The sequence below is a fragment of the Strix uralensis genome, chromosome 17, assembly GCF_047716275.1.
Source record: "Strix uralensis isolate ZFMK-TIS-50842 chromosome 17, bStrUra1, whole genome shotgun sequence".
In the NCBI taxonomy this organism is placed as follows: Eukaryota; Metazoa; Chordata; class Aves; order Strigiformes; family Strigidae; genus Strix; species Strix uralensis.
Genome location: NC_133988.1, coordinates 12,675,133 through 12,700,824, shown reverse-complemented (window position 1 = coordinate 12,700,824; position 25,692 = coordinate 12,675,133). Strand labels below are relative to the sequence as shown.

Here is a 25,692-nt window from a genome sequence, read left to right as displayed (position 1 = left end):
ATGAATGCTGTAGCTCAGGTGATTCAGGTATCTTTGCATATAATCATGCTTTCAAGTAAATTACAAAGTTCAATCCAGTATGTATTCATTTTGAGATGTCCCAGAAGTGTGTAAACTACAGTTATCACAGTTGCCTTGTATTTACAAGCTGTAAGATTTATTTAGTAGGAACTCTTCAAATGGGAATAGGCTGGTCTTGAGTTATGAATTGCTAAACCCATCCATCTATCGCATTACTACACAAAATCACTCTTTAAATGCATGGAGGAAGTATACCACTGTTGCAAAAGTGTTACAGTGTCTCTCTTTTGACACAGCAAGAAAACAGCAAGGAAATAAATTTAAAGCATTAGGCAGTATTAAGACTTTTCAGAGTAAGCCATCCAAATGAAAACCCATAATCAAAATAATAATTATCAGGGGAACGCATTTGCTTTCAAAGTAATCATGCAAAGTAAAGCACAGAATATGTCTTAAGTAATAAAAAATGGTGATTTCTGTTCAGAGGTAAAAAGAAAGTCTAGCACTTGAGAATATAAGTGCTTTGTACATGATCAGTTCTTGATGGATTTTTTCAGAGATGGGCCTTCGTGTATTGTACATAAAAAAAGAGAAATTGAAGCTGTTATACGATGAATGCATCCAAAAGTGTGATGAAGGTGGGATTGGGTTACTGAAGCTAGGAAGATGCCTGTCTTTCTCTTCTTTTTAAAATTTTTACAGCGTAGGGTTAGGTTGAAGTAGTATTCTATGAAATACTAAGACTTTCTACACTGGGGAAAGACATTTGGAAAGTTCCAGAACAGTTAATGTATAATTTCTGATGCAAATAATGTACTTTTAATTAAATTTTAATTAAAATTAAAGATAATCCAGCAAATTTCTTTCATATATTATTCTTATTTCTGATGTAGTTAAAGAAATACAATGCAAGGGAAAGAATTTCAGCATGTCTTTTCATATTTGTTAGTCAAATTATCTTATACTTCCTGACTTCGTAGTATATTTTACCTGCCATAGCTTTGTTCTTTCTAGTTGGTCTCGGCTCCATGGGTTTTTAATTTCTAGACCATACCTCTAAGTATAGACTAATCCTGTCATTTTGTGATTTAATCATGTTAATTTTTTTTAATGACTTCCATATATGAACTTCGGTTACACTGAGTTTCATTGCTAAGGATTTATGTGATTTTGATGGTGGACATATACAATGAATCTTGTTTTTCTTTTTGGCTGCACTAATTCTGGGCTCTTCAGTCTACATGAGTTGCACTGGACTTAACTTTGGTTGATCGGGGTCAAATCCACCTGGCAGTAGGCTTGAATCTTACTTGCAAAATCATAAAAGACATGTAATGGAATAAGTATATTTTGCCTTCATCAGATACAATATCCTGGATTTTATCCCTCCACATAGTGTTCATAGTAAGAGCAGCTGACCCATTTTGAATAATTCGAGTTTGTATGCTCTGAAGAAGTTGTAGATTGGAAAAGGCCTTGTGTTATATCTGCATATAAATAGCTGCATTTTCCAGTTGCTAATATGATTCACTTCATTTGTCTTCTTCAGCAAAAGTAATAGCTCTTCCCTTTCCCTGTTTTCCTCTTTTCAGAAGTAACAGTTTATTCAATGAGGTCGTGCAGATGAACTTTGAAATAGCCAGTTTCAGCAGCCTTTCTGGAACGCAGCCCATCACCTGGCAGGTGGAATACCCTCGGAAGGGGACAACAGACATAACCTTGTCTGAAATCTTCATCTGCCAGAAGGATCTTGTTGGAATTGTTCCATTGGCAATGGTAAGAAACTGTTTCAGCATGTTGCTCCATCTGATCTGTATGTGGTCTGAGAAAACGTATAGCAGGCCTCAGATAGACTTGCAAAGGAGTGCTCTCTGCCCTGCATCCCCGTTTTATAGGACTACTTGCTAAAATCATGCCCTCATTTAATGGTCTGTGCACATCACACAATTTCAGTTCTTAGAAAGGGATGCAGCCACTTTAAAAATCTCTCTCAGACTTTAAAACCTGAATTTCTGTCATGCATGGTTCCCTCCAGGCTACCAGCTGGTAGCACAAAGCCAAGCAGATTTACCTTCCCATTTCTAATTGCCATTACATGGCTTGAACTTGCAAGCTGTAGAGCAGCTTTAGAGGGCCTCGAGCACCTTCTGCTAAAGCCTAAGTTGCTCAGTCCTTAGTAGGCTGAGGCTGATACTAATTTTGCTGTCTGTTTCCCTAGTAGTGTAAGAACCTGTGGTTTCAAGGAAGAAACAGAAAATAATAATAACCTCAATAATATATTTAAGAAAAATGAAGTATAGACTTTCATATGGAAAAATACCTTATGTTAAAATCTACTTGCTCTGCTCAGTATTGTAGCACCAGTTGTGGGCTACCTACCTCACTGTGAAATCATACCCATTGTCTGTCTTTACAAGGCTCACAAAGGTGATTTGTGGAAGCAGGGCCTCCTTTTTTTCCTCTGGCCCAGAGAAGGTGCAATTACTTCTGCAAAGTGAGACTGGGACAGTGGGAGCACTGAGACTGAGGAGTTAGGCCTCTCCCCCGAGTAAACAAGCTAGGATTAAATTCCTGCTCTGAGTCAAGCAAATGAGACATTTCAGTGGAGTCTCCACCATCTCAGGTATACTGTTTTTAGGTAGGCATTTTATGTTCTGTGGGGTTTAGGTACATGCTGAGAACTTTCTCCATGCTCACAGGTGAGGTAGGGACCGAGCATTTATTTTGGAAGTCCTGCCAAACCTCAGAAAGGGGAGGAGCACAAAGCTGACAGCTACCTAGAACAGGACCACATGGCAATTAATGGAGGAACTGCACGTGCTACCATTAGTCAATGTCAGAGCTCAGGATTTGGAAGAAGAGTTAGACATACCCATCCCACTTGTGAATTTTGCCTCTCATGCATAATCTTGGTGGTGAAATTCTGGCAGTCTTTTCTTTGAACAGTGTTCAGTGGTTTGCAGCAGATAATTAGATGAATATTACTTCTGGTAAGCCGTAGTCTTCAATATATTCTTCCCCTTTGAAGAGTAAAACTGCCGCTCGTGTCCAGTGAGGTGATGCCCAGCAATTTCCTGATCCAAAGTCTGTTAAGTCAGCAGAAAGCCTGTGCTACATTCCAGATCTGAGAGGGAGATAATTGTCCTCATTACCTGTGGAGTTGAACAGGGAATACATATTTGAGCATCTGTCCTCTAAGACTTGAGAACATGCATAAGGAAGACTTTTGTGGTCAGATTTTATTTGGAGATAGATGCCTTCCAGTACCAAATGATAGGCATCTGTCTACTGGCAGACTTAACATCTGCTTGTTCATTTCTTGAAAGAATTCATCAGCTTCTTCTCTGTATTCCATATCTGAGGGAATCAAGATTTTTTTATTAATATCTTGTATCAGAGTCTAATGCCTTTGCACTTGCATAGAAAGTTGAAGATTTACTTGCAGACTTGTATCTATTCTAGATTGAAATTCATCTACCTACAAGGGTTCATTTAAGAACTAGGGGTCTAAATGAATGAATTTAGCATTGTATAAATCATATAAGGTGAGATCCTTTATTCCCAACAGATGTACCATTTGGTACTCGGGGTTGTCCAAAAGGTTCAAACAATGAAATCATTAAACCTTTCTCTTTGCAAAGCTTTCCTGTGTTTGTTTATCTCATTTCTGTACTTTGTGATAACAGTTGGCTGGAGCCAAAATAGACCGTGTTAACAGAATCCAGTCAGATGGGATACCAGTGCAAAATTGGCTTTGCTAGCAGGATATTAATAGATAAAGGGAATTTTCAGAGTTTTCTGTTGGCTAACGCTGCATATCCAGCCAGGGTGCTTTCTTCATTTAGGCATTAATCTCTAGCTGAGCTGATTACCTGGCAGTTCTCCTGGTCAGAAACAAGAGTCACACTGAAAAGAGAGAGGGTGATACTCTATCTGCTGAGAAGTCGGACCGTGCTCTTTATCTCTGCTACACACTGTAAAGCAACAGTGCATTATTGTGCACAGAAATTAGATCTCAGTGTTTATCAGCAAGTGTGTTTCATAATCCTCTAGAGGGTAAAGTAGATTTTGTTGATTCAAGCATGGAGTGTTTCTACAGCAAAACTGCAAACATCAAAAGTAAAACTGGTCATTCAGAATTTTTAAAGGTGGCCAAAAAAAAAAAAAAGAAAGGAGCTGCCCAAAGATACTGTACTGGATTAGGATGTAGGATCTGATTGAGTCTCTGCCAATGGTCTGTTGGGCACCCTAGTCAGTCTTTTGAGAATGAAAGCAGCAAACTTTTACTTGGTTTGAGTATAACATAAAAGATGCCTCTGACTCACAGAATAAAGCATGTCTCATGTGAGCCATTCCAAACTTATGAAGCAAGAATGATCATGTATCTTTTACTGCCTTATGCCTGATTACGTTACAAAAAAGTAGTAAGATGAAAAACAAGTGGGTCTTCAAAAGGTTAGTGCAATTGTTGCTACAGTATTTTGGAATGAAAGAGATTAAAGAATTGACAGTGTCAGTAAGAATTGAACCTGGAATTTTAAAAGAGCCTTATAGGACTTGGATCAGTGGAGCAAGTGGTAGGATACAGCTGCTGAAAAATCAATGGAAATTCATCATACAGTCAAAATAGAGGGTTTTAGTAGAATCCCTATTTTGTGTGCCTAACTACTGCGCTAAATAGTGTGTACAAGTAAGAAACAACAACACAGTGATGCTGCTACAGGGAACACTACAGTGAAATAAAAAGAGCAAGAGATATCAAAACTGCTGGGCTGAGATAATAACTTTTTCCCAGGAAAAAATGAGATGTAAATTTGAGGTAAGTATATTTTTTTCCTGAGCTCGGAAGTTAATCAATCTGACTAATTTTGGAGGACGTTTCACCCTTCAAGGTATTTAGAGAGAAAAATGAGACAGAAAAGTTAGAAAAATGTAATTCTAACTGGTTCTATTGCTTTCTAACTCTCACATACCAGAATTTTAGTTAAGTAAATACTGTGGGGAGTGATGCATCAAAAGTAGATCCTGGTCAGACATACATAGTACTCTCACTACCAAACTCTTGAGTGTGTCACTTGGTGCAACCATCCACTCAATGTATCTTTCATGCAGACTGTATGAGATTCTATATGTCTCATTCAGAGTATGAGATTAAATTTATATGTTATATTTCCATCACTGAATAGCAATAATTAAATGAGGCAAGATTTGTAAAGAGGCAATGTCATTATTAGACCATCTGATGCAGATGGAGAAAGATAGATGCTCTTTCAGGCACGCAATCCGTCGTTCAGAATTCTTGACTCAAATCACTACAGCTGCAAAATACTACAGCTACGGAAACTAAGGATTGTAAAATTCATCAAGTAGGAGAGTTAAATAAGAAAATAAAATTATTTTTTTAAGGTAGAACAGAAAAAATATCCCACTGTCTGCTGACAGGATAAATCTACCCCAAAGATTTAATCTTCCAGTAAAGAAAATCTACTGAGTTGGGCCCTATTCTGGCATTTTTTATTTCATGTTACTTGTTGCAGAATCAATTAGGAAAGTGCTTTCATAGGAGCTTAATTAATTAACTGCTAAGCTGCTTTTGAAAACCTCCTCAATTAATCACAAGTAACCTCAGAACTTGCCAATTAAGGTGTACAAGGTTGCTTAACTTACTTTCCACATTCTCCTCAAATTTCTATCCTCTCATGAGCAAATGTGGCCAACTATATTGATTTTGCCACTTGATTCGATTAAAAAACAAAAACGAAATTGTTCATATTTGTAGCATGCACACACACACAAATCCCACTGAAGAAGTCTATGCTTGTGTTCAACACAATGTTTTAGGAAATTTAGCAAGAGATTTCTTTTCATATGCATATTTTTTATACTATTAAATTTTGCTTTGGGCTAGAACATGGTAGAAGACCTGTTCATTGTTTGATGCCAGTAAGGCACATTATTATTAAAGGAGAATTCCTGCATGGGAGGAAGATGGGGAATCCATGGTTTAATATTTATGCAAGACCATCTGGGTCCTTGTATGTGGGACTGAAGTAGTAGTCCTTCAACAGCAGGATAAACTCCCTCTGAATTAGTTTATCTCTGACTCGCATGAAATCCAGATATTTAAAGTGATGAAGCATAAACCCAATGTCAGGAGTCTATTCTGAGAGTTCTAGTCTGAATTTACTCCAAAAGACATTTGTCACCACGGGAAGCCATGCAACTTGCTCATCCATACCTATTTCCTCTTTAAAATAACACTAATACTAAATTTTCAGTGGGTCTTTCAGGCTTCATTCATCAAGCTCTATAATCCATTGATAACTGCTTACAAGCAAATTGAAGTTGCAACGGTTCTCAGGCATTTCATAAAGGTTGTTGCTGCTGTTTCACACCTCACATGCTCAGAAGTTTGTCTTTTCTCCCCATCTGTAACAGTGGGTCTAATAAAAGATATAATCTATCTCTACACGTCCTGCCTTTCTGCTGATGTAAACTGCATCTTTTCCTTGCGTAACAGCCTCCAGTGAACTGCTGGTTAATCCAAGTTCAGAGTTTTTATGTAGAGTACCCTGGCAAACCCAGCAATAATGTGTAGCTGAGATTCTCCTCTCATTAGGCAGTACAATTCCACACATACTTTTCGCTCAGTGGTAAGTTGTTTCATTAGGAAGTGCTTGGCTTGCATGTACCTTTCTTTACATTCAGAACTCAGTGTATTGACAGTTCTACTGCAGAAGTAAGTGAATGGACATCTTAAGATGCAGAGCTGTGACTCAGCGAAAACCACTTTTTGACATTTTTGTGTATGCTTGTTAACTTACTTTCCATTAAAGTACAGATGATTGAAAATTTAGCTCCCAAAGCAATGTTTGTTTTATATACACATTTATGTATGCCATTCCCTAAGGTAAAGATTTTTTAAGGTATTTCATTGTAATGATGTCCCTGTAATTTAATTTTAAAACATGGACCTAAATAAATAGAGTTTTTATCCCTGCACAGTCTGTGACTTCACACCGTAAAGCTCTATCTGTTTCAAGGTCATGGAAGTGCAGAATTCTTAGTCCTGTTAATCTTTAAGTCTTGAATGAAGTGGGGGGCAACAGGCACTGAGGAGCTTTCCAGAAGATAAAATTTGAGGCTATATAAACACATCCATTTCCTGATTTGCTTATCACAATCAAACAGGTAATCTACATATTGAACTCTTCAACTGACAGGTATTGTCTCAGATAATTATGAATCACATCAAATAAGCACTGTGAATTGAAGGAAATTTATTTGATGTAAAACTATCCAATTAGCATTAGTAATACTAACTGGGACAACTTAAATCAACTGTGAAGCCCTAAATAATACCATGAAGTCAAGAATCTTTAGAGTTCAGTTACAAGACTGAGGGCTCTGCATGAAAGACCAGAGTTATAATCTTCTGATGTTAAGGAAGAAGCAGTAACCGAGATCACTTAATGCCTACAGTTTCCATCATGGCAGGTTACAGTTGTTTAAACGAGGATAGCATTCCTTCCTTTAGTTTTATGGTGGATATAATTTCACTAAAGTTTGTGTCATTGCTCTATATAGCAGACAAACTCAGGAGCCTGCATACCTGCTTATAAAATGGCTGTGTCACATAGTACATTGAGCTGTGACTAGCAATGCATATTGATTAATCTTATCTGTTAAGAATTGGCTTTTTTGTTGTCTGCCCATCAGGAAACAAAGGCAAAAAAAGGATGAACTGTTGTTCATCGATCTTAAGTTGGTCAGAAGATGCAGACAACATAAAGAATTAAAAATGACTCAATTTAACAATGTCTTTTTAAGTCCCAGTCATCATTTCTACAACCCCTGCACTTTTGCCTCTAGCTTCTGTTTTCCTTTTCTTTATTACAATCGCATTCAGTCCTACCTTTTGTAGGAAATGAGAATGGATCAATAAGGCTATCTCAGCTGGCTGGAATTAATTTTTCCATTGGATCGAGTTGTATGTCATTTTCTATGCAGCACAACAGTATGTATAATTTCCTCTTCCAGCATCCCTTATACCTGACAATGCTGTTGAGTGGATTACTTTGAGGTTTCTAAAATGCTGAGGAGAGATGGGCTCAGCTAGCTTCCAGATTTTTAAAGATCTCTGCCATATAGAGAACTTCGGGATTTCTTTGCTAGTTTTCCTGCCTATAGTAGAGAGATATTAATACGAAGCTTAATATATATGCTTCTCAGCCTCGACAAGAATGAAATCCTGTAAACCAAATGAAAAATGGCAGAACAATTAGAATGTGCAGTGAGACAGCCAGCGACTCAATTATTGGACACTTGGTGATGTGGTAATATCTAAATGCTCCCCTCAAAAAGGGGTGTCTCACAGCACTAAATGCTGCACAGACAAATGACAGACACGTCAGAAACCCCTGGGAAATTCTCAACCTGCAAGCCAAGCTGATAAAAGTCAAGGTGTTATTCAAGTTGGATGAAGCTGAGCTCCATGAATGGGAAAGGAGGGACAGCACAGCTGACACTGGGACATAGGATCACACTTTGTCCTAACGTCATGGGTGCAGGGATTTGAGATCCCCCAGCCAGTCCATGCTTGATGCTGATCACTTGTGTGTGTTGGAAGAGTACTGTCGTGGGCTCTTTCTTCTGACAGCATGGCACAGTGCAGGGCTACATGGAGGTAGCCAGGGGCTTCTATGCTGCTTCTCAGCATTGCAAGTTAGTTTGAGTCAAGTCCACATTCTGCTGGAGATAATTTTGGATTTGGTTCATGGCACTGCATTGTGTAACATGTGAAGTCTGGAGATTCTTTTGTTCTTGTGATTTATTGGGCAGGATTTTGGGACTGCTTTAAGTATTGGTTCAGGTGTGTGATACAGCTCCATCAGAAGAAGACATCTTAAATAACAGTTTATATTTAAAGTGACAGCTGATTAAAATTCTGATTGTTTAACATAACCACAAAGGCAGTTTCACAGCTGCCACACACATGTGAGCAGAGATCATGCAGAGCCATAATAATGAGTCAGCAGAGTGAGCTCTGGACCCAGATGATAGTGCTTGAGAAGAACATTCCAGGGCTGTGTATTTTGATGCTGTAGCTGCTAAGGACTGTATTCACCTTGTGTGCCCTCCCCTGCTGCCTTCACTGCCTGGTCGGATGGAGGACAGCAGAGAAGCACTTCTCAGCAGGAGCAGGAGACCAGTTTCAGAGGCTGATTTTCTGCAGAAGTTTTCAGCTAGAACAGAACTGGAAAGGCAGAGAAGTTACTAATTTGTAAAACGTGTATTAAGCGTGTATTAAGCAGTTCAGACTTTGACCAGAGTTCACCCCTGGCCAACGATGGGAGGCAAATGCTATGCCTGATTCTGAATGTCCTGCAGCACTGCACTTCTGCTGCAAAAGATTTGAAGAAAGTGTAAAGGGAGATGGAAGAACATCACATAGCTTTGTTCATGAGGTGCTGGCAGATCTGGAAAGGAAACTGAACTCAGCGGTCTCAATTGCTGGATTATGCCCTCTCCTTTGGAAGTTAATATACTAGTTTTCATTTAAACTCATGCTTTCTCATTAGCTTTAGTTAACAGTCCGTGGACTTAACTGATAAATACAAGTTCAGGCACTGCCCAAACTTATCCCAGGCAACAAACATTTGTGGTTTAACTTAGAGAGTAAATGGTCTCCACCTTCTCGTGCTGTGACTTGAAAGAGATGACAGGCTGAACAGTGTCTGCCAGAGCAGGCCAGAGCAGACCAGGTGTGTTTGCAAACACTGCAGTTTCTCAGCCAGCTTGAGCATTAAGTGGGTTAGCTGTGACCCATACCAAAAACCAGGAACAATTTCTCTTAATTGGCAGCTTCTAATGATGATTTTGATCTGTAAAGAGAGTTTTAATGTTTCTGGGGAATACCTCATTCTTCACATCAGGTGAAATATTCACCTAGCAGAATTATAAATTGTTTAGGCTGGGCTCTAATTAATGAGGTCCTGAGGTGCTCCATCTTGGACAGTGGAACTATCCAGACAACAAGGAGATGCTTTACTCTAATGGAAGATAATGAGTGAGCATGGGGAAAAAAAATCACCAGGATTTTTATAAGTGTCAGTGTTATAATGAGCTACCTCAAGCATTAAAAAACCCAACAACTTTTCACCTTCGGTTTGCTATTAGATGCATGTTTGCCTTACCCTGCTTTCAGTTTACAGTTCATTATCCAGCCACACTCTCATCACTAAGGATGTTTGTCATGGAATTCATTAGGAATCTGTACTTCAAACTCAGTAGTTCTGCTTGAGGGAGATAAAACACTAAAACCTAGGACAAGGTTCAGTACAGTCCTGGAGAGAAAGCTAGCACCGTGCTTCTGGCTCTTTCTCTTTGCCTGTGCAGTAGCTGCTGTAAAGACATGGGGAGCAGCAGTGACTATTCATAATCCCAGTATCAAAAGGGTACCAAGACTGCACCAAAGTTGGGCTACTAACAAAACCTACTTTGCTAAGGTAGAGGGCCTGTATGCAAAAGTCTTTCTGCAATGCCAGAGCTCTCCAGATTGATGCACATATGCCAAATGAATTAACAGACCAAAACTTCTACACTGTGGCAGTGGCCCCATTGCTGTGGTGTGTGCTTTAGACCATAGTTAAACTGCAGGGCCTGGCAATGGAAATCAGCACAGAGTACCTATCAAGATTGTTTTTCCCCTCAGAAACAAATCATGCCTAATATTTAAAGCACCAGCACCAAAGCATGAGCATCAGCAAGCCAGCAGGCTGGTGAGAGAGGGAATTTCAGCAAGCAAATGGAAACAAAAGTAACACTGACATTAATTTTAATCAGGTCGTAGTCATCTGATTTGTCCTCTGTATTTTTTTCTCTAGCAAAGCTGATTGTCTTTCTGCAAGATTTGTTACCTCACAGAACAATATTATAGGCTGTAATGATGTAATTTATTGCTGCATTTTGCTTTTGGAAATCCTCTGATAGTGAAAAATAGCAACAGCGCAGTTTTATTAATTATAGTTGTTGAATATTGAATGCTGACTGTCACTATCAGGATTAGTGACTGTGTTGTACTCTGCTCTCCAAGGCCCTATAGGACCAGGGCTGTGCGTGTTTTGGAGGTTGTGAAATGAGTATTTTGGTTAGACTAAATAAGTGTAAAAAAAATAATTCAAGTTCACTGGGGAGTTTGAGAAAATGATAGAGGGAAACATTAGCCTGTAAATTCAGTACTGAAAAACACACCAGTGTGTTACTGCACCGCATAATGTGCTTATGTGTAGTATGGTTCTGCAGCATAGCCCATTTATCTATACCTTCTACCCCCAAACTGCTTCTGACAGTTCAAACCTTCAGGTTCATTATTGAGTTTTACTCTCAATATGCCATTCCAGGGAGAACTACTTTATCTCCTGCTTTCTTTTTTTTTTCTTTAATGTGGAAATTTTTTACCTTGGCATAACACTTTTATTTTCATTTGCATAAACCAGATTTTACCAGGATGTAGGTGGGGAAAGAGCATGTGGACAAAATGACCTTGTGTGATTTAAAGGTGAATTCTCTTCCTTTTGTGTTCTGAAACAGTGTACAACTGAGTGAAATCCAAAAGGCTTGCTATAACCTCTTTGTGTTCTTGAGTTCTCGTTTTGGAGAGCTAACAGAAGGTAGAAGGCCTCCTGCTGCATATATTATGTCAGCAGCAGAAACCAAAGCGATCAGTCTAAGACCTGGATGTACATTGGAATCATTTTGTATAGGGTACTATGTGCCTGTGTGCCAATACCAAGAAGTTTTTATATGGCTTGAAGCTTTGATTGAGCCAGCAGAGAAGACTATGTTTCAGAGTCTGGATCTGGGACAAAATGTCAATTGCAAGCATTGAAAAGCAGCGACTAACAGTGGAGCTGCCAGCTGGCACGGGGTATCCTGCGGCATATGTTTTAAGAATGCCTGGAAGCTTCAGGAGCGAGCTTCGTGTGGTAATAAGTCATTCGAGACTCCGTAATTCCTCCTCACTGCTCTTACCTCATTCAAATTATGGACTACTCATTAAGCGCTGGGAGACTCTGATACGCAAAAATAGGAATTGTCTGATGGACTGGGAGCCACATGTCTGGAGTTAGTTTCTGCCTCTTTTGGATCTTTGGCAACACTCAGGTCCGCAGCACTTTACTCATCTTTAAAATAGACACAGTAGTTAATATTTCCTATGTTACAATGTAGGTATTTGGCTTACAGGATCATTCTGTACTGCTGATTCTTTTTAAAGGAAAATTCCCTGCTTAAACATGAATGCCAGTTTCCCTACCCAACACTGGCAATGTTGTTCTAGTCCTGAAGAGTAAAAATATAAGTGAAGCAAGTTTGTGGCTGGAGGTGATGTCTTTTATTAGGCCATCCAGTAGAGTTAGAAAAAACAGCCAGGCTTTCAAGCACACAAATCTTTTTTCAAGCCTCTTTCAGTATTGTAAGTTGCTGTGAGATGCTCAGATAAAGATAATGGTCACTGTGGTTGCTCCAGGTTATACTAACAAATGAAATAGTGCTTTAAACAAATGGATTTGATCCCTTGTCCTTCATATCACTGACTTATACAATGATCATAGCATGGATGCTTCTCTAGCCATGAACCTCTAGGCAGCGTGATCTTGGAAAGCAACCCCTGAAGGTAAAACATGTTGCTTGAGTAAGGAGGAAATAATTGCATCTGTGATTATATGTACTTTATATATTTACTTTGCTTCCTTCTACATATATGCTGAGTTTAGTTCCTATTGATTATAAGGACCACCAGTCTTAAATGTGTGTCTGTTCAATAATTTAATTTTCCTGTGTCACTCTCTCATCTTTTTAACTGTAGTAACTTTGTGATGTCTGTACAGTATCTGCTCTCATTGACACAATAATCTTGTTCCTGCCCTCTATGTGCTTTGCTTATGTGGACCTGCTATGAAGTCAGTGAAATCAATAAACTATTTGAAAAGGAAAAATAATCTAGGGGCAAGGATAGGAAATAATAATATTTTCTGCATTTTTATTACTACTTTTTCATAGCAGTTTTGTAAGAATCTCTATTGTGTCTTTGTTACAGATTTTGCTTATCAAAAATTAAAACTGTACAGCCAAAATAAGAAAGAAGCAAATAGAAGTTTTCTCTTGCTGATTTCAAAATAGACTAAATTAAATTGAAATATTAAGCAGAAAATGCCTGCTTCACTTCCACTGTGGTTTATATAGAGTTCTGATATTCACAAACTTGAGCCAAGTGTTCATGTGCAGTCCACAGCCAGAAATTTAGGACCTTAAGGAACTTGAAGATGAATACTGCCTATTAGAAGCAGAAAGTAACTCATTAATAATCCATGACATATTAATCTACACAAATAAAACAAGTTCACAACCCTCCACAGTGGCCATAAAAATCATCCATGTATCATGCAGTACCCCAGTTACTTAAAACAAGAAATTGTCCTTGGGACTTAATCCTTAATGTCCATAAAGCATTTAAAATTGCTTCACCCCAGCTGTAGAGTGATGCCACCCCACACTGTGATCAGTACTGTGCTGTTCCCTTGGAACAATCAGGCAAGATAAAGATTTTACCTTAATTTTCCAAGCTGAACAGTGTATTCATCATCAGTGTGGCTTGTAGCACTACATAAAACTTGGTTCATATTCAGTAGAATCTGGGGACTCCACCTGAAATTCCAGGAGCGGGTTATGGTCGGCACCATATTTTCATTGGCTGTAAAAGAGATTCTACTTCCACTGTAAACAAATGGAGTAAGGACAGTGGCCCCTCTAAATGGGGAGCTGAAGCACAAAAAAGGCAGATTGGAAAACTTAACTTGCACAAGTTAGTTCAAGGAGAAGAAAGGAGGAGGTGATCCAGGTGCCTACAGATAGGTGTGTAATGCCATTAAAGATGCTGTAGAGTCTGAGCCATCCATCCAGGACTACCAAACATGACACAGGATCTACAGGAGACCTGTGCCCTTATGGAAGAGCATCTGGAGGCCAGGCATGATACCTAAGAGCATGTAAATGGCACTCTGCTTTTAGGCGCTTCAGTCTTGTCCCAGAGCTGCAAATTGTGAATTGGATCTGTTGTGATGAACATCCCCAAAAATGCCATCTTTTTTTTTGTCTGTAACTATGTGGATATCTTCAGTGTATAGTTTAATTTATCAAACTATACTTCCTTGACAGCTTTTCCTACTACTGCTGAGCAATACAGCACTACAAACTGAAGCAAATGAAAAGTGTACATAAGTATTTGTAAACATCAGGCTCTCTCTGTTCTTGACTCCCATCATTCAGAAACCACAGGAAGATTTCCAGCATTGCTGCCCAGCATGACTTTGTGCTACTGCTGTACTCCATGTCTCTACAGGCTCCACCCGTGTCAGTGATGATGCTGGTTTCATGTCAACCTCAGTGAACATCTGCAACATGCTAAGGAATAAACTCCCAACAAAAAAGTATCATGGTGATCCAGGTCATCACTAAGTGGTGGAAAACCCTTTGTATCTGTTATATCTGATTAGCATAACAGCCAGCTAAATCAATCAGTTTTGTCTGAGGAGTAGGGCCCCGATCCTTCAGGTGGAAGTCAGCAGAGGTTTATAGAAGTGCTTAAGTCTTGACTAAAGGAAAGCACATTAGGGAGGACTCTTTAGGGTTTACTCCATAATGCTTGATGAACGGACCGCAGCTTTACTGCAGCCACTGGCAAAATCACTGTTGCTTTCAGTGGGGTCAGGTTTAAAAAAAACTATGTTTGCAAAATATTTACAGTAAGAAATACCTGGGGTAGAAATGTGTTATATATAAAATGAAAAGTACTGCCTCTATCTGCCTATAATCAACTATGTGGCTTCTATTAACAGGAATGCCTCATAATCTTGTTTCCATCATAGTTGTGTATGTGTTCGAGTACACAGATTACTCACATATATACGTGCAGTGTGTAATTGTGTGTGAATCCATGCCTGTGTCCTAATATGCTTGTATATTTTCAATCCGCAACTGTCTATTGATTACAGCTATTACAGCAATATTATTATAGATATATAACCAACTATATAACAGGACCGCAGGTTTAATTGAAATGAACATGGGAAGAATTTCAAATTGCTAATGAAAATTGCCTTTTTACTACCAGCTATATTCCCACAGTCGTCACAGACTCGAGACATCACCAGAGCTGTGCTGGTTCTGCTTAATGGTGGAGCAAAGCCAATTTAACTGGGGGTCCATTTCCAAATAAATTCTTCAGACTCCTGAAAAAAGAAAGTAAATGACTGACAGATCTTGAGCCTAGAAAATGCCCTTAAATTGACACATTTCACATCTTAGTATTTTTGCAATAAAAGAGAACTGTAAGCCATGAAATTATTTCAGCAAGAAAATATTATACAGCTCCATCCCTGGCTGCTTAAGCATCCATGAACTATTCCATTATAAGATCACCAGGTGGCTGTTGCCTTTCTCTCCCATTCAGGTTTTACCAATATTCCCACTTCCATCTGTGATAAACTTAATAGGACCATTCAGCAATGGAGAAAACATGAGAGGTGTTCATCATAGCTGAAGACTTTCTCAGACAATTATTCCTTAGATGTTTGAGTAAATGAAAAGCTATTTTTGTGATTAGAAAGGATAGAATGTGTTGCAGTTTCTGAGGCCATTTTGTTGGCATAGATTTTGGTATCCGTAACAAATATTTATCCTTTTCTGGGAATGTTGTAAGTAGCTACAGTCACTGAACTAATGCTCTTAATGTATTTCTCTCCACTTTATTTTCCAAGCACATGGCTACTCTTCTAAGAGTGCTTGTTACATAAAAAATTATGAGTACATATCGTAGATGTTGTCATATGTCTACTATACATGAAATATATATAATTTATGCACCACATAAATGTATAAAAACATAAGTTTTCAAGAGAACTTAGGACAGTTTATTGCTTGTATTCATCAGGTGTAAGTGTATTCATAAGTATCTGTAAGTATACTTATATCCATAAGTAGCAATGCTCTGAAACAACAACAGTGATGGTTCTCGAGTATGTTGGTCTCAGAATAAGGGCTTTTAACCTGTCACTTCACAGCTTTTCATCTGTTTGCATTTTCTATGCTCAAAATAACCAGTAATGATGCTGGAGTGGGAATATCTCAGGTAATCACTCACATTTCAACCCATAACTACGATTTTTTCTCTGTAGATAATGTGTTTCCTATGTAAGTGCTTTCATTTCTAAGTCAATTTAGCAAAATACTGAAAGTAAGGAATGAAATTTCACAAAGAGGAGCAGATAGTTTCCTGTGTTACACATACGCATCTTCTAAAAAATCAGGGGTTTTGTTTCATTTATATCTAAGTATAGAGAAATAAAATGTGGGCTTCTGCTTCCCATCTTCTCCAGTCACCTTTATAACCTTATTCTGTATTTTAAGTGGTTATAGAAAGATGAAATGTGAGCTTCTGCTTCCCATCTCCTGCAGTTGTCCTTAAAACTTTTTCTACTTTTTAAGTGGTTCCAGAATTGTTTTCTTTGAAGTCATTTTCAGTTACAGACTGTTCATCCACGCAGCAGGAAATACCATCTTTCTTTGAAAATACATATTGGCCACTGGATCTTGACATATCTGTCCAAGTCAACAGGGAATAGAGGCAGCTTTAGCATAATACTTGTTTTTTTAGTGAGCTGTACCTAATTGAATTTAGTGTCGCAGCTCCTACAAAACAGAGAGGCCCCCAGCCAGTCTCAGTCACTGTTGATACACATTGATTACAACAGACACTTAAAAAGGACAAACTATGCACAGTTACAGCTTTTAAGATGACAAAGGAAGACACAATCAAGCATGAAAATGTTCAGTTGATTTTACTTCATGTCCTTATTAATTTTCATTTTCCATCACCTAGGGGGTTAGATTATCTAATGAGATCATCTTGTCGTAGTAATTTAGGGTGGTAGGGAAGGTTTGTAGTTATCTCTTGAGGACTTGATTCATTAAAAAAAAGCATTGCATGCAAGTGTAATACATTGACATGTGTGAGCTAAGCATGTTACTCTGCCTGATTCAAGCAGTGTAACAGTTCTTGTGAGAGGGGGAAGGAGGGAGTTTCGGAGACTGTACTCGCTGTCTGCAGTCTTGAGGAAATCTGGCTGACACCTCTTTCCTTGCAGAGGGTTTGCTGGTTGTTGCTGCTGTGGGGAATGCCTCTCTGACATACTTGGTAATTAGTTTGGTCCCTCAAAATTTAGGTATCAGGGTCTTCTAAACTCCTTCCAAGAATGCAGGTTCCCTAAGGAGTCACTGCTTTAACTGAATCCATGCTCGCTGTGGGAAAAGGACCACATGTTTCTCATTCCACCTTGCTTTATGCTAGGTAAAGACAGGTTTTAAGAAAACAAAGGTTTTATATATAAAATATATATAAATAAAATTATATATAATAAAAATTAAAAGAAAAAATTATATATTAAAAAAAATTAAAAGAGCCATAAGGGATCAAACCAAGACTCATTTAGCCAAAATGGTATTTGGGGGTTCATACTTTATAAGTAAAAATAATTTGATGTCTTGTTTTGATATAACATCAGGGCTATATATTTCTCCAAATATTTTAGGAAAATAAAATGGAAAGAAGACTAGAACACTTCAATATTTTTGGAGTATTTTATTCAGCAAGAAAACCAAAACCAAACTGTGTCAGATGGTGTGGGAATGATTTTTCTCATTCCTAGATCTGTTCAGAAAACAACAAGAATCAGTTATTCACCAAGATGTGCTGAGAATCAGTTGATCTAGTTGCTCTTTTTAACTCCTTGGTGTAGAAACAGTCTCTTATTATAGTCACTGCTCAGTGTATTGACATTCAGCTATCATGTGGAGCCAGAATGGGGTTGCTTTTATACAAATAATAAATACAATTAGCATTGATATTCAGGCAGTGGAACTTTACTGGTAGAAATATTAATGGAAGTGCTTGGATCCTTATTCCACAAGGGAGAGGAAATAAGATTTCTTGGTTAGTCTCAGTGTCTGTGGCACACTATTACAGCTCCAAAATCAAGTTTTGAATTGGTACTGTGAACTGCATATGATCAACTTAGTATAACAAATACAGTAAAATAAATATTTGGTTCTGAAACAAATTTGTTAAAAGAAATCTGAATTTGATTCTCAGTTGTTCAGAAGGGGAAGAAGTGACAGGACCTTCAGAGGTGTTGTACCTTTCTGGACCTACTGGCTAACAAGGTTTCTTCATTCCACCTAGTTTAAAACACATTGGAAATGACGAGACAGAGACTGGTTATCACTCTTCACCAGATCACAGAAAGCTACCTTGTCTGCTAGGATAATTGCTCTTTCCATAAGCTCTGAAGCAAGGGCATTCATTAGCCCGCAGCTTGAAGCAAAATGTTTCTCCCTGTTCTTTTTGGAGGTTTCATCCTTATAAAACAGGCTGTGTCTATTGCTTGTTTTTCTGCTAGCCAGAATACTCTTTATGGACTTTGCACATGGGAGGTTTATGCTGATAAGATTTTATTTTTTTATTCAAAATTGCAAGCAACAAGAAGTGAGATACTGTTCATAATAGTCTGGATAGAGTCCAGACCTCTGTACCTGACCTTAAGTCAATGTGGCCTTCATACTGATGCACAGATCTGAGTAATGGCTTTATAACATTTTTCCATCATTTTACGTCACTAACTGTAAACAGAACAAAGCAATTAAAGGCATGGTTAATTTTATTCAGTTGCTCCAGTCTCTTCTTACTTTTTAAAAGAGATGCTCATTTTTGGGTGATGATAGAATTACATTTAGCAATACAGCCTGCATCTGCTAAATCAAAGTAATCATTGGCTATGTTCCCTTTTGCACATTCGGATGCTAACAGGATAGATTCACTGCAAGGGAAGTGTGGATTAGTCATCCAAGAATCCAAAGATATTCTTTTGCATCCCTATCTGTTAATATATTCTACATTCCTCTTTTCTGTCTGCAGAGCATAATTTATCAGGACTCAAAAATTCCACTGGCAGGGTATTTGAAAACTGTATAAGCAGGGAAGAAAATGGAACGGTTTGTTGCTAATGTAGGGGAGCCAGTAATTAAGATTTATCTCAATATGGAGACTAAACAGAGACAAGATCATTGATTAAAAAGACATTGCATTTGCAGAACAGTGAGTTCCCATTTTGAAAAGTCACTCAGATCATTGTCATAAATTACATGGTTCACAAAAGGGAAGATTGTGCTGGGTGCAAGACGTACCCATCCCAGCTGAGTGCCATTTGCCTTCCTCTGCTCTGGACCCAGGAATCTGCCACCGGTTTCCTTGCAGTGGTCCAGCCCCAGAAGAAATGGGTGAGGGGCCACAGCCTAGCCTGTGCACTGATGGGCTTTGCCTGTGGTGGTTAAAGCCACTCTTCTGGGAGGTGAGAAATATGAGTCTGAGTCCCTTCCTTATGTCCCTGTTTCCACATTTCCTCTGTTTACCTTCTTTAAGACTCCTTTAAGACACCCATAGACATCTTGTTGATCAAGGTCTTCAAACAAATGTCATGCATGCTAGGGACAGAACAATGCCAACGTCCACCTTTGGGTCTTTCCACGGGTGATGTTTTATCTGTATTTGACTTCTGTATTATTTGTTCTTCAGGGCAGGTATGGTCCTTAATTTTTGTGACATGTACATCATTGGCCATTTAATGAAGTTTTAATAAAAAGAAGGTACCTCACAGTGTTTCCATGTGTTGAAAAGAATTAGTATCCAAAATAAATTTTGAGATCTTTTATTCTACTATCCTCATCAGAAACAGACTGCAGAAATGGCAACTTTTAATGAATAAATCTATTCCTTATGTAGATTTTGAATAACCTGATTTTTAATTACTGTTAATTTGTTCATTAGTTTACATTTTTCTTGACAGTATGGACCTTGGAGTCACAGAGTAACCTGGATTCCATCTGGATTCATGTTTGAATACTGAGGCATGCTATTAAGTAAGCAGGTTGTCCCCCTTTGGTTTTACTACTTAATGACATTACCCCATTTCTTTTGCAATATGGTATTACTCATGAAGTAAAAGTCCTTGTGTTAAAAACTGATGAATGAAGCAGAGCAGGATTTACATGTGATGGGCCAATAGCACTGCAATCAAGTGAAAGAAAAGAGAAAACCAAAATCCAACCAACAAAACTTGCCCTTCATCACTGCCTGCCATGGAGTGAATCTGCTTCAGGGCAGTCCTCAGTCATGCAAACTCTTTGGTCTGTAGAATCATAGAATGGTTTGGGTTGGAAGGGACCTTAAAGATCAGCTAGTTCCAACCCCCCTGCCATGGGCAGGGACACCTTCCACTAGCCCAGGTTGCTCAAAGCCCCGTCCAACCTGGCCTTGAACACTGCCAGGGAGGGGGCAGCCACAACTTCTCAGGACAAGCTGTTTCAGTGTCTCGCAACCCTCGCAGGAAGGAATTTCTTCCTTATATCTAATCTAAATCTGCTCTCTTTCAGTTTAAAACCATTACCCCTCATCCTATCCCTACACCCCCTGATCAAGAGTCCCTCCCCACCTTTCCTGTAGCCCCTTTCAGTCCTGGGAGGCCGCTCTAAGGTCTCCCCAGAGCCTTCTCTTCTCCAGGCTGAGCAACCCCAACTCTCTCAGCCTGTCCTTGCAGGGGAGGTGCTCCAGCGTCCCGATCATTTTTGTGGCTTCCTCTGGACCTGCTCCAACAGGTCCATGTCCTTCTGATGTTAGGGGCCCCAGAGCTGGACACAGCACTGCAGGTGGGGTCTCACAAGAGCAGAGCAGAGGAGGAGAATCCCCTCCCTCGACCTGATGGTCATACTTCTCTTGATGCAGCCCAGGACACAGTTGGCTTTCTGGGCTGTGAGCGCACATTGCTGGCTCACAGTCAGTTTTCCATCCACTACTACCTCCAAGTCCTTCTCCTTGGGGCTGCTGTCCATCCACTCCTCGCCCAGCCTGTGTTTGTGCTTGGGATTGCCCCAACCCATGTGCAGGACCTTGCACTTGGCCTTGTTGAACTTCATGAGGTTTGCATGGTCCCACCTCTCCAGCCTGTCCAGGTCCCTCTGGATGGCCCATCCCTTCCCTCCAGCGTGTCAACCGCACCACACAGCTCGGTGTCATTGGCAAACTTGCTGAGGGTACACTCAGTCCCACTGTCCATGTCGCCAACAGCACCAGTCCCAACACCCACCCCTGAGGAACACCATTTGTCACTGCTCTCCACTTGGACATTGAGCCATTGACTGCAACTCACTGAGTGTGACCATCCAGCCAATTCCTCATTCACCGAGTGATCCATCTGTCAAATCGTGCCTTTCCAGTTTAGAGACAAGGATGTCATGTGGAACAGTGTCAAATGCTTTGCACAGGTCTAGGTAGATGATGTCAGTTGCTCTTCCCTTGCCCACCAATGCTGTAACCCCATCGTAGAAGGCCACCACATTTGTCAGGCACGATTTGCCCTTAGTGAAGCCGTGTTGGCTGTCACCAACCACCTCCTTATTTTCCACGTGCCCTAGCATGGATTCAGAAACACTCCTGTTCTTCTGAAATGTGTGCTAAGAATTTAAAAACAGAATGACAGCTTCTTTCCCTTCCTGTATATACTGTTTGTGAATGTGCAGTGTCAGAGAATCTAGTTGGCAGAAAGCACAATGTATCATTTACTTTTAATCATAGGATTATGTAGATAAACAGAGTCTGCTGCCTAACAATGTTATTTCGTTAATCAGCTGTAATCTTAGTAGTATTAATAACTCAAATCTACAACCATTGTGTTACCAGACTCACAAATCAGCATAACAGTTGTCGGCAGTACACTACAGCCCTGTGCATCACTCTAACTAGGATGCCCTGGAAACTTGTGATGCATAACTTAGTGCTCATCAGTAGACTATTTATGGTGTTTGCAACTGGCGTATGTGGAGTTTAGTTTATGTCTCCCACATCTCCATCTTCTGGTCTTGTAAATGTGTTGCCAAGGTGTCACTGTTCATCAAGGGTGATGGGTTGAACAATAGTTGGAAGCACTGTACAGCTCCTGGAGCTCTCCCACGTAGGCATTGTCTCCACCGATTCAAGTGCTGTCAACAGCATGCAAGGGCTTGCTGCTTCTGTCCTTTTTCCGTGAGACAAATACTGGTTTGAATTTAAGGTAGACAGTGCCCAACTGCCTCTTTTCCACAAACTTTTTCAAGAAACTTTCCTTATAAATTAAAACATAATTGGCTTTTCTGTGTCACTCCTTCAGGTCTTCAGCATAGGTTTGTTACTCTTGAGGTACTGTGTTTGTGTGAAGGGAGAAATCTTAATGCTAAGCTATGATTAACATCATTCTATGAGATTCCACTTACAGAATTTTCAGCCTGTAAACAGGACCATTCTCATGACCTCAGGCTCCCATGGATTTCTCTTGATAACACCATCTAATCGGATTTAGAGTTTAATTAAACAGCTGTCACTTTGCTTCCTCATTCTGCCACAATTTAATGTTGAATTAGTTCCTAAATTAGTCATGGCTGAATGCTTGCCTTCTTACAACTGAGAGGTTGGATGAACATAAGGTTTGCTCTTCAGCTAAACTCAAGCAACTAAGGCTTGTATTCTGTATTCTTGCTGTTTGCACAGAGCTCCCACTGACATTGGTGGAAGTTCCCTGACTGAAACAGGGATGGAATAAAATGCGTGATTCCTGCAGAGTCAATCATAGTGTTACCTAACTTCAAATGCCCAGATGTGAACACACGCTTCTTCTCAGCTCTGTCTAGAATACATTAGCTTTATGGATGTTATTTTCCCTTTCTAAAAAAGTACTGATTTTTCTGAAAACCAGTTCTACTGAGTTTTCTGTGAAGTAGCACAATGAGTGCAGCTGTGGAAGAAAATGTTTAGACCAATACTACTGCTAGTGGACTTTATCCAAGTTAACCCTGATGTAACCAAGACCAGAGTATGAACGAAAGTTTATGGTACTCTGGATCATAACATCAGCTCCAAGCAGGAAAGCTCAGACACTTCCTGTAGAGTGGTGATACTTGAGTCAAATTCTATATAATGGTCCCACTGAACTCAGGTGCCATATAATGTAATGTCTGACTCCCTGCCTGACTCCAATCTCACCATTTTTCTTTGAAATGCCAATTAATTCTTTTCCTGATCTACTGAAATGTAATAGCAAGATTTGTAACTGTGGTAACTTGATACAGACACAAACAGAGGAGTTCCAGGCCGATAGAACTCACCAGTTCTAGCCTATGCAGTGGGCTTCTTGATTACATAATCTTTTTTTAATTTTTTTTTTTTCAAAATCAAGAATGCAGGGAAATGAATGGGAGTAACCCTTTGTCCTAACTAGTTGCACTTGAGTCACAACTTATCAAGTGCTTAGCTATAAAGAGGTGTGAAAGCCACCTATCCCTCTTAATTCCTTTATCTGGGGAAGGAGGATGAACAGTAGAAGTTGCTCCTGCTATGAAGATTTCATACCATGCTTGCTGCATACGTATGTCAGCAGAGAAGCTTTTCTTTACCTGTAGTAGGTATCAGGTTGTGTCCTCAGGACTTCATTTCTGAAATCAGTGAAGCACGCTGAAGGTTTGTGTAGAGGAGGTGCAATTCTGTGTTCTTGATGCAGAGTCTGATGGTTCAGGTCCTTTGCAAAAGGTCTGGGTTTTGACCAAGCAAATGTAGTGCTGATTTCAGCTAGACTAGTACACAAGATGTAGTCTAGGCTGGGAAAGAGTAGATGTTTTTTTAGTGCGTAATGAAAATGCTAAGTTGGGTGAAGACATTTACTCAGTTCTATTTGAGATCTAGCTTGAAGTTAAAACTTATTGATAAATTTTTAATTTCTTATGCACACAATTCAATGGTTTGCTTTTGAATATCTTCTTTGGTTAGAGCTTTATGTCTAACCACTAGTCTTCCTTTAACCGTTAGATCAACAAGAAAAAAATGGTCTTTAATGCTACTGTTTGTTAATTAAATATGTTTAAGTAGTAATGATTTCCTTCATATGCTGTATTCGTTGAAGGGGTGCCCTGGTAACAGGAAAGAACCATCCTAATTGGGAGTTTGTAGGTCGGACTTCATACAAGAAAACCAACTCTGTCTCTGCAGACTCAGATATTGTTGGGATTTGGCCATTGTGCTGCAAAGACAGTTTGAGGCTAACAAAGAAGTTCAGGGCTCAAATCTCCCTTCTGTGTCAATGAGAATTATATATGTTGTTCTCTATTTCAACTTTGGAAATGACAACCCTTGCTTTTTTAGAGTTTATAATACACTTACAGAAACTTCTTTCCAACCTGGATATTGATGCTTGCTTATAACTCATCCTCTTTCTGTTTTTTCAATTTACTTTGCACTACTTTCCCCTTTTTTGAATTTATTGGGAACAAGTCCTAACATAGCTATCAGATGCTTTCAGTCTTTTGCCACACAAAATAAATTTGATTTTAAAACTTTAGTTGCTGCCTGCACAGAAAGTAGATTAGTTCTTGGGGGATTTTAAAAATTAAAGAATGTGGAAATGGCCAAGATATTGTGATTTTTGAAAAGCGCCTACATTTTAAATGAGTTCTTAGTCTCTCTAAAGGTTTGTTAGTAATCCTGTTTGTATACTCCCAAATTAGCTTGCAAACGGGATGGTATATTGCATTTAAAAATAAAACGTAAAAATCACCACCTATACCAGCTATCGTATTTCCTGTTCTCGCAATCCTCTCAATGTGAGAACAATTGTTTTCTTAATGTGGCTTGACATATCCTTAAAGATTCAACTACCATTTCTGCTCATCAGTGGATCATCAAGGGTATTACAGGAGGTGGCAGAATGCAAGGGAAACAGGTTTGGGAAACAGCCCCCTTGTCTGTGGTGCAGTTCAGTGCTCAGTATTGCAGAGCAGACAGTTCTGTTTAAGCTCCTTTTATCTTTATGAGTTTCAGTTCAGCTTTTGAGGAGTCTTGGACTGCTTTCATACATTATTTAGAGTCTTCTGCCTAACAGCTTGTGTATGGGTGCAGACAACGGGTCAATTCTCTGTTACATTAAAGCCTTTGGCTTTATTGCAGCAATATAAAGGAAACACTGAGGAGGCAGAAGTTGTGTCATAAGGCTATTCCATACACAGGGATACAGGACACACATTTTTCTATTTTAGGTCTAGACAAAAAGACAATAGAATCAAGACTCGGTTCTTTGGTCTTTTTTTTTATTTTTTAAATATCACAGTTGAATAGCATAGGGCACTTACAGACTGAGCAAGGGAAGTGGCAGATTTGAAAATTGCTTTTAATATAGTGTGTAATATATTAATTGCTTATACTTCAGTATTTCTTAATCTGTGTAATACCAGTGAGTTACAACTGCTTTCAGTGGAGATGAAATACAAAGGTTTCCGTCTGCTCAGAGCTGTAGCTAGGTGGCTACCGATAGCTTTCCAATGCTGAGGACCTCTTATGATTCTAACGGTACTAGCTATGAAGCCATTACATAATAGCTCCAATATGTTTCATCTCCTTTGTGCACATCATGAATTTGAAATTCCTGAAGTTTATACTGAGCTACAGAGAAGGGGTGTAAAATTTCAGTAGCCCCTTATCATGAC

At 39.2% G+C, this 25,692-nt stretch overlaps 1 protein-coding gene across 1 annotated transcript in view; it reads left to right on the top strand.

The window, feature by feature from the left end:
• Nucleotides 1-25,692, top strand: part of TMEM132C (transmembrane protein 132C) — a 222,007-nt gene that overhangs the window by 162,561 nt on the left and 33,754 nt on the right. Inside the window, exon 4 of the mRNA XM_074887463.1 lies at nt 1,614-1,797. Coding sequence (XP_074743564.1) covers nt 1,614-1,797 — 184 coding nt within the window. The remainder of the gene's footprint in view (nt 1-1,613; nt 1,798-25,692) is intronic.